Source organism: Salpingoeca rosetta, assembly GCF_000188695.1.
Source record: "Salpingoeca rosetta unplaced genomic scaffold supercont1.12, whole genome shotgun sequence".
Lineage (NCBI taxonomy): Eukaryota > Choanoflagellata > Craspedida > Salpingoecidae > Salpingoeca > Salpingoeca rosetta.
In genome coordinates this window covers 1,150,894-1,160,571 of record NW_004754922.1, presented here as the reverse complement: position 1 = coordinate 1,160,571, position 9,678 = coordinate 1,150,894, and the positions used below count along the sequence as shown (strand labels likewise).

Genomic DNA, 9,678 nt, shown 5'->3' with positions numbered 1-9,678 from the left:
TGTGTGTGTGTGTGTGTGTGTGTGTGTGTGTGTGTGTGTGTGTGTGTGCCTGTCTGTCTGTCTGTCTGTCTGTCTGTCTGTCTGTGTCTGTGTCTGTGTATCTGTGTCTTTGTGAATGTTAGACATGCGCACGCAACCGTGTACAGCCGTGGCCATCGCTGCTCTCACGACCACCGGCTCCACCGATCCCTGTCGGCAGGAGCATGTCGCGGGCTGCGCAGGTGATTCTGCCGCAAGTCAACGGCCTCATGTCCGCCATCTTCGCCGGTATCCTGGTGCGCCAACCAAACCACATACGCGCACACACATACGCGCACACACACGCACGCACGCACACACACACACACACACACACACACACACACACACACACACACACACACACAAACGCACGCACAAACGCACGCACTATCTCAGTCTTTGTGCATTTTGTCATGGCATCACGTTTCATGACACCACCATCTCAACATTGCGTGTGCGACTGTTTCGCGTCTAACACTGGCATATTCAACTACTTGTCATCGATGTGTGCATGTGTGTCAGGGGCTTGCTGCGCACACGACCATCCGCTTCTCGGCGTTTGCTGACGATGTGCCCAGATGGAGCGTCACCATCGCCACAATCACAATTGGTGTGACACTCCGCATTGTTCATCCCTCTGCTTGTCTGTACATTTGCCTCAGTCGTAGTCGTACGCAGGTCATCACTTCCTAACTCCCACCACTACCACCACCACTATCGTCACCGTCATTATTATCATGATCAATGCCTCCCTTCACCCACGTTCGCACACTTTTGCGCTCGTTCACACACTTTCACACACGCTCACACATGTTCGGCCTGTAGCGCTGGCTGTGCGCCATCTGCGCCTGCTCTTCCCGCTCGTACCGCTGTTCATGCGGGCCGCGGGCTGGCAACTCGATGCTGTCGACACCTTCGACGTCAACGTATGCACCTTCGTGTTGTTGTTGATGATGATGATGAGGAGGAGGAGAAGGAGGAGGAGGAGAAGGAGGAGGAGGAGGAGGGTGATGATGATGATGATCGTGGTGGTCGTGGTGGTCGTGGTGGATCATCGGTGGTCCAGTTGCGATTGTGGCAGCATTCACCACTCCTTCTCTCGCGCCCCTTTTCCGTGTCACGTATTGCTTTCATCCACCCCTATCCTGCCTTTGTACTCCATCGTGCTGCTTGTGCTTGCATGCATTCCCTTGCATGATGCAACAGCGGAGTTTCTGCATCTATCACCCGCGTGACGAGGTCCTCCCGCACCGCTTGTCGGACGCATTCTCCGTTCTTCAACAGCAGCACACAGACGCGCTCAGGAGGTGTGCATGTTTGTGTGCCTGTGTGTCTCTGTGTGTCTGTCTGTGTGCCTGGTGTGTCTGTGTGTCTGTGTCTGTGTGTCTGTGTGTGAATGCTTTCGTGCATGCATGCGTGTATTGGTACGTCTCTCTGTGCCACGCCCCCCCCCCTCCTTCTTCCACCTCAACTCCCTTTCTTCACTCGTCAGCTCACACACACACACACACACACCTCCGCGCGTGCAGTTTCGAGCTGAGCGGTGCGCACCCGTCGCTGCCGTGCCACATGTATCCGCTGCACGAGCACGACGACGAGTGGGCGCAACTCCTCGCCCTCCTCAGGTCGTTCGTCCACGACTAGCCAGCCCCTGCAAAGCCACACACCCAGGCGTTGCGTGTGTGTGTGTGTGTGTGTGTGTCAATGTGTCTCTTTGTGTGTATGTGTGTGTGTCTGTCTCTTTGTTTGTCTCACTTTCTCTATCTGTCTGTCCGTCTGTCTGTCTGTCTGTCTGTCTGTCTCACTGTGTCTGCCCCTGCGTTGCTCTGTGCTGTTGGTGATGTCACGTTTCGTTACACGCATGCAACTGAGGAATTGTGGCTTGCCCCCTCGTCTTGTATTCGAGCGCACCCAACGCATGAAATGTGTTCTCTGTAAACTGCAGTCAAGTCGACTATCCCCCTCAACAGCGACCACCACCGCCACACATACACACACATCACGCATCGTTATCGAAACTGGAGCTTGGACTTTGGCGGGTTCATATGCGGTGCATTCCACCGCCCACCATCACCACCACCATCACCACCACCATCACCACCACCATCATCATCATCGTCATCCATCTGCCCACCTTCACCGCCGTTATCATCACCAGCACCATCACCAGCATCATCATCATCATCATCATCATCTCTGTCACCGCGCCACTGCCGCCTGCCCAGCCCCTCCAGCTCGCCAACACCGGGCATCCGCGTGCGGTTTGAATTGCGCGGACTCGCGCTCACCGCCGCCTGCGCAGCGCGCATGTGTAGATACGACTGCCACCACACACACGTGTGGCCGTGGTGGGACGATGTGAAGAAGGGAGGGGGGTCGCGGGTGAAGGTGTGAAGAGGAGGTCGGGCAAGGGTGGATGTGTGGATGGAGTCATTACAACTAAACCAAAGTCGTCCACCTTCACTCATCCCCGCGCGCGCACACACACACACACGCACACACACACGCACGCACACACAAATGCACACACAACACAGGCACACACACACAACACACACACACACACACGCACATGCACACACACACACACATGCACACACCGCTCAACCCCTTGCACTTCTTCTCCCCCAGCGCGTGACGATGCGGCAATACAACAACTTGCTCAGCAAATACATGAACGACCTGGACATTGACCTCACAAGGGTCCGTCCGTCCCGCTTACTGTCTCTGCCACTGTGCTGCTGCTTCTGTGTCGTGTGTAACCACCATGTCTGTTTGACTGACTGTCCGACTGCCTGACTGCCCGCAAATTCTGCTTCGCTGTCTCGCCACCCTGTGCGCTCACCCACCTTCGCCTCCCTCCAACACCTTCCTTCCCCCTCGTCTCACCCCGACGTGCTGACAGAACCTGACACCGCCCAAGGAGTTGGATGTGCAAGTGCGTGTGCTTGAGGATGCGGGCGAGTTGGACACGGAAACGGGCGAAGTGATCAGTCTCACGCGCGGATCAGAGCACTTGCTGAGGCGCGCTGACGCTGAACAGCTCATTCGACAGGGGGTGCTAAAGCACGTAGACTGATAACGATGATGATGATGATGATGATGATGATGATGATGATGATGATGATGATGATGATGATGATGATGATGATGCTGATGCTGTGTAACTCAACACCTCTTAATGGTGACGCTTCCCTCTGATTTCCGTGATGTGATGTGAGAGGGGGATGCTGGCTACGTTTGTGCGTGATGGACAGATAATAGAACGAACAATGCCCAATACTTATGCGTCTATTCTCGCTCAACACGACCACCTACACCTAATTCACACCATAGAGATATCGGTTAGACAGAATAAGACCACACAACACACACACACACTTTCACACACAGCACACACATACACACACACTTTCACACGCTGACACACACACACGCTGACACACACACACACACAAACACATACACACACACACACACACACTCACGGATGCCAGACGAGCGGTGAATCACCATCACATGTCCACGTCATCGCAACGCGACGCAGGTGTTATGTTATCACAGCACAGACTTTCGTGGGGGGTTGGACACGCTCCACTCCATGTCAACGGCCAGGTGGAAGTGCGTGTTGCGCAACAGCGCTTGCAGATGTAATTCAATCTGATCCCAAGCAAGGGGGGGGGGCAGGGCGGTGGAACGAGAGGGGGTGGTGGGTGAGCTCAGGATACACTTGAAGCTCGCGCAATGTTCAACACGTTTCACAAGAACACGCACACGCATACACTCACTCACTCGCTCGCTTACTCACTCAGTTACACACAACGCACGCACAGACCTGCTTTGCAAAGTGCGGGTTCCTGAGAGCGCTGGTGGCGCTGTAGAAGCGGCGAAGATCGCTGTTCGTTTGAATTGCGCGGGAGAGAATGCGGATCCACGCGTGCAATTCACCGCCGTTGAGACCAAGACAGATCAGACTACGCAGCTTCACGTTCTGGACACACACACACACACACACACACACACACACACACACACACAACAGTACAGGCGCGCGCACATGTAGTGCAGCAAGAACCGAGGCAAGCGGCGAGACGTGAGTGTGGTCCGTGCGTTCGATGGCAGGGTGGCTGCACAGGCTGAACGCGCAATAAAAAAGGCAACACACACACACACACACAACCGAATACACATACACACACACACACACATACACACACAAACACACACACACACACATACACACAAACAGACATACACAAACACGCACGCACGAGGTCTGAGTTTTCGACGCGCTTGTGGGCCTGGTCGATGGACTGCACAGCAGCGGCAAACGTGGCCGCGTGCTGCCGCAACTGCTGCTCCGAATACACATCGTCAGCACTGGCGGTCGCGGTGTTGATTTGGGAGGGGGGGGTGAGGAGAGAGGGTGAAGGGGAAGGGGAAAGGGAACGAGGGGCACATTGCTCGGTGAGCAATTCACAGAAGCAAGCGTACGCAGGCGTAGACACACACATACACAAACACACATATACACACAAACATACACACAAACATACACATACACACATATGCACGCGTACATTTGCTGCCATTTGATGTGATCGTCGAGGATGGCGGCAACTGCGGCCTGGAGAGCAATCCAGGGGTGTTTGGCCTCAGACACGCACAGCCCCGCACGAAGCACGCGTGCAAGCTCCACGCAGAGGCTGCGACGCAATTGAGGCAACAAAGAACAGCGACACAAATTGGGGTGAGGAGGGGGGTGGTAGGAGGGAGAAGGAAGCACGGCGGGGAAGGAAGCAGGAAAAACAAATGCAAACCACTTGCAGGCAGCGAGATGGAAACATCGATGGATCAGAAATGGTTGGACGTGTAGTTCACATACATACATCCACGTTGCAACACCAGCATCCAACACTTCAACACTTCCACACAAACCTGTTGTGCACGAGGAGGGTGACGGCCTCCGAATCCGACTGCTGCTCGGCGGCCGCCACCATGACGTGTTGTATTGCCTCGCCAAGCCCCGTCATGCGCTCGCTCATCTCCTCGTTGCTCAGCCCGTTCAGATACACGGCCGACGCTGTGGGGTGCAGCGGGGTAGGGGGGTGGTGTAAAGTGGGTGGCGAAGTTAAAGAATCAGTCACCGCTTGTTTCAACGCACACGCACGCACACACACAACACAACACAACACACCACACCACACCACAGTCCAAACACAACACAACACAACACAACACAACACACCACACCACACCACAGTCCAAACACAACACAACACAACACAGCACAGCACAGCACAGCACAACACAACACAAACACAACACAACACAACACAACACAACACAACACAACACAACACAACACAACACAACACAACACAACACAACACAACACAACACAACACAACACAACACAACACAACACAACACAACACAACACAACACAACACAACACAACACAACACAACACAACACAACACAACACAACACAACACAACACAACACAACACAACACAACACAACACACCACAACACACCACAACACAATACGCACCTCGACGCTTGAGCACCCGGTGCCAGAATGACGACGACCCCTGCAGTGCGGCGGTGTCCTCGTCTGTTGAATCACGACTGGCGTGCAACGAGTCCATGCGCTTCCTGTACGCGTCGTATTCGGCCTGCAGGTCTGCACGGTACTCCTGGCGCAGCGCCGGCACCTCCGCCTCAACCACTTGGAACGCGTAGCTGCCATGTGCGTGTGTGTGTGTGTGTGTGTGTGTGTGTGTGTGTGTGTGTGAGTACTTCGGAATGTGACGTGTTGATGACAATCATGACGGTAGATGACGCGAGGCACGATCCATGACAGCGACACCATCACCGCCAGCACCGCCTTGAATGCGTGTGCCCTCCCCCGCCCACCACCACCGCGTCCTCACCTGAGCTGCATGACGTGGTCGGTTTGCTCACTCCCGAGCATGGGCAGCGACGAGAGGAGACGCATGAACGCGCCGAGGTCCTCCGCAAGCGCAGTCAGCTTTGGAGCGAAGATGGTGACCAGGCTCAGCGAAACCTTGAACAGCGCTGGTGGTGGTGGTGGTGGTGGTGGTGGCGAGTGAGCGAGGAGTGAGGAAAGAACGAGCGATCACAAATGCACGCACACACGTTGTCACACGACGCACATGCGTGTGCACGGCTATGCGCCAAACGTACTGAGAACGTTTTCGTAGAGAAAGCAGTCCCAGATGCGGAGTGAGAGCTCCATCGATGCGACACCAGCAAACGCTGTCAGAAACCTGAAATGAAGTCACGCGGAACCGTGTTGAGATGGGTGTATTACCAGGTGGATGAGGGAAGTCACGTCAGGGAACGGGTTGGATGGCGGCACACACACACACACACACACACCACGGTTTGTCAGCCACGATTGAACACCCCACGTGCATAGACGTGTGTGTGTGTGTGTGTGTGTCTGTGTGTCTGTCTGTGTGTCTGTCTGTCTGTCTGTCTGTCTCGGTGTGTGTGTGTGTGTGTCTGTCTGTCTATCTATCATGTGTGTGTGTGTGTGTGTGTGTGTGTGTGTGTGTGTGTGTGTGTGTGTGTGTGTGTGTGTGTGTGTGTGTGTGTGTGTGTGTGTGTGTGTGTGTGTTGGGAATGAGTGGACCACTTTGTAAATGTCAAATCAGGTTCATTCAAGGCGCACACAAGACAAGCTTGTGCAAGCACGCGTGGCGGCAGATACACACCCACTGCTCGTCGCTGCCGTGTGTCTGGGACGTGGATGTCCAGTGCGGAGCCTGTGCGCCCTGCAATCGCCCACCCTTCAAGAACTCGTCCCACTCCCGCACTGCAGTGAGGAGAACAGGTGGCTGTCGGCGTGAGGGATCAACAGCTCAACAGCTCAAAACCCGCGCAAGCTTCGCACACGCGCACCACGTGCAGATCGCACGCACTATCACACGCATTATCACACACCGCACACATACACGCACACGCACACGCACACACACACATGCACATGCACATACAAACACATACACACATACACACGCTCTCTCACACACATACACACACATACAAACCCACACATGAACGTACGCCTTGCCACGTCGCTGCTGTCGATGTTGGAGGCTGCTGGTTCCTCTTGTGGCAGACTTCCGTCTTGTGTTGCAACCTTGTCCGTGCCGTCCTCTGCTTGTTTGCTGCTCGTGTTGTGCGGTGTGCTGTCGTCGCCTTGCCCATCCGCATCACCGTCCTCCTTGTCGTCTGCCTGTACGCTCTCGCCGTCTGCGTCCAAGCGCGTGTCGAACCCAAACGCGTCAATGTGTGGCCGGTCCCACCGTGGAATGAGCAGCGGAGCGAAGGGTCGTGGCGGGCTGCGCTGCAACACGAGCAGCTTGATGTACTCATCCTCGCAGGTGTCAAAGAGGTGCTCAAGTGACTGCGCACTGAGGTGGAGCACCAGCACGCCGTTGACGGCCAGACACTGGTCCTGGTCGCGAACACCAGCAGCGTAAGCGGGGCCAAGGTGGTCCACCTCCACAAGCACGGCGGGCTGCCCGCCGGCGACCTTTACGCCGAGCCCAGCCTTGGACCGGGTGACACACACAAGCCTGGGTCGTGGCCGGCCGGGGTGCTCGCCTTGCCAATCAGCACCATCAGCCACCACCGCGTTTTGCTCCTCGCCATCCCCCTGCCCACTCTCGCCAGCACGCTCCACGCCGCCGTGGTGCTCCTCCTGGCTCTCTGCCTCCTCTGATGGCTGCCAGCAGGAGTGTGGCAGCACGCCGTCGCGCAGGCTCGACAGCACCCGTGCCATTGCCTGCTGTTGGTCGTGGTCGTGGTTGGCACAAAAACACACACAACAACAACCCAGCAGTGTTGTGTGACCAGCAGCGAACAGGAGTGACCGAGTGAGGATGCCTCGGTGTGGGCGAGGGCTGGTGCTGACGGTGGCGGCGGCTGTTGCTGTGGCGTTGGCGCTGGTGTCTGTGTTTGGACTGGGCAGGGACGAGCGGGCCGAGCGAAGGCGTATGCGGCACGCGCTGTTGGCGCCATATACGGAGCCGAAGTGTGGGGCGATCCCGCGCCACGTCCACTTCATCCACAACCTGTGGGACGACAACGCGCTATCGGACAAGGAGCTGACGGCATTGCAGACGTGGATGCGCGGCAACAAAGGCTGGGACGTGCACATCTGGGACAGGCAGAAGCTCACCACGTTGTTCACGGCCTTGGGCAAAGGAACGGCGGCCATGTGGAACCGAGTGCGGGCCGTGCCAAACCATGGCCAGCGATCAGACCTTGCTCGGTCTGTCTGTCTGTCTGTGTGTGTGTGTGTGTGTGTCTGTGTGTCTGTGTCTGTGTGTCTGTGTCTCTGTGTGTCTGTGTGTGTGTGTGTGTGTGTCTGTCTGTCTCTGTGTGTGTGTCTGTGTGTCTGTGTCTGTGTGTCTGTGTCTCTGTATGCCTACGTGTTCTTGAGACACATTTGCATCCTCCACTGCAGCGCCTGCTCATGTGCACATGTCGTTTGCCACAGCTATCTGTTGCTGAGCGTGCTGGGCGGTGTGTATGCTGACATTGATGTATACGCCAAGGACAAGTCGCTTGACGACCTCATTGGGTGTGATCGGTCGATTCCCGCCACATTCGTTGGAGTCACTGAAGCCGTCCTCACTGAAGGTTCGTTTGTGTGTGTGTGTGTGTGTGTGTGTCTGTGTCTGTGTCTGTGTCTGTGTCTGTGTCTGTGTCTGTGTCTGTGTCTGCCTGTCTGTCTGTGTCTGTTTGTCTGTGTGTCTGTGTTGTCTGTGTCTGTGTCTCTCTGTCTGCCTGTCTGTCTGTCTGCCTGTGCGTTTGTGTGTGTACGTATGTGTGTGTCTGTGTTGTCTGTGTCTCTGTGTGTCTGTGCATCTGTGTGTCTGTGCGTCTTCTTGTATTCCTTCCCTTCACATTTGTTGTGCCACCCCACCCATGCAGAGGAACAGGCCTACTTGGCAACTGAAATGGGGCACGAGCCTGTGCGTGACAGGGTTGCAAACTACTTCTTCGCATCTGCACCTGGGGGCGACGTGATCTCCGCAGTCTTGCGGCTGGCACGTGAGTTTTGTGTGACTGTGTGTCTGTGTGTGTGTGTGTGTGTGTCTGTCCGTCCACCTACCCTTCCTACGTATGCGCCTTCTGTGCTTCCTCCTCCCTACTCCGTTTGCCCCCCCCCCAACACACACACACACACACAAACCACCACCACCACCATCATCATCATCAGTGTCGCGAATGTCGCGCGTGGGAGAAGATGAAGTGCTCACGCAGAACCGCGTGCTGTTCACAACGGGACCCGACGTGACCAGCCAGGTTCTCATCCGACGCAGGGGTGGTGGCAATGGTGGTGATGGTCGTCGTCGTGGTCGTGGCGGCCGCGTCCTTGATTTTTGTGGCGCTTACTCTTTTTGGAGCCTGCCAACACTCACTCACACGCACACACGCACACACACACACACACACACAACACACACACACACACACACACACACACTCACTCACTCACTCACTCACTCACTCACTCACTCACTCACTCACTCACTCACTCACTCACTCACTCACTCACTCACTCACTCACTCACTCACACTCACACACACACACACACACACACACACACA

General features: G+C 55.7%; 4 protein-coding genes across 4 annotated transcripts in view; 3 read left to right on the top strand and 1 right to left on the bottom strand.

Moving 5' to 3' along the window:
* PTSG_05329 (uncharacterized protein) overlaps positions 1-2,066 on the top strand; it is a 3,688-nt gene extending 1,622 nt beyond the window's left edge. The window contains exons 3-7 of the mRNA XM_004993845.1: positions 200-275; positions 544-631; positions 847-947; positions 1,228-1,328; positions 1,551-2,066. Of these exons, the coding sequence (XP_004993902.1) occupies positions 200-275; positions 544-631; positions 847-947; positions 1,228-1,328; positions 1,551-1,665 (481 nt within the window). The 3' untranslated portion in view covers positions 1,666-2,066. The remainder of the gene's footprint in view (positions 1-199; positions 276-543; positions 632-846; positions 948-1,227; positions 1,329-1,550) is intronic.
* Positions 2,067-2,661: 595 nt separating this feature from the next.
* On the top strand, positions 2,662-3,100 carry PTSG_05328 (uncharacterized protein; the record flags this gene model as incomplete). The annotated part of the gene is made up of 2 exons (XM_004993844.1): positions 2,662-2,724; positions 2,927-3,100. The coding sequence occupies 2 exons, from the start codon at positions 2,662-2,664 to the stop codon at positions 3,098-3,100; spliced, it is 237 nt and encodes a 78-aa protein (XP_004993901.1).
* A 194-nt stretch (positions 3,101-3,294) lies between these two features.
* Positions 3,295-7,927, bottom strand: PTSG_05327 (uncharacterized protein). The gene is made up of 10 exons (XM_004993843.1): positions 7,120-7,927; positions 6,772-6,868; positions 6,235-6,317; positions 5,961-6,105; positions 5,579-5,769; positions 4,960-5,104; positions 4,602-4,727; positions 4,293-4,401; positions 3,857-4,012; positions 3,295-3,681 (listed from the first exon to the last, which is right to left on the bottom strand). Exons 1-10 carry the CDS (start codon positions 7,838-7,840, stop codon positions 3,580-3,582), a joined length of 1,875 nt encoding a protein of 624 aa, XP_004993900.1. The 5' UTR covers positions 7,841-7,927; the 3' UTR covers positions 3,295-3,579.
* A 13-nt stretch (positions 7,928-7,940) lies between these two features.
* On the top strand, positions 7,941-9,364 carry PTSG_05326 (uncharacterized protein; the record flags this gene model as incomplete). Its single annotated transcript, XM_004993842.1, has 4 exons — positions 7,941-8,332; positions 8,561-8,703; positions 8,998-9,089; positions 9,287-9,364. 4 exons carry the CDS (start codon positions 7,941-7,943, stop codon positions 9,362-9,364), a joined length of 705 nt encoding a protein of 234 aa, XP_004993899.1.
* Positions 9,365-9,678: the final 314 nt, after the last annotated feature.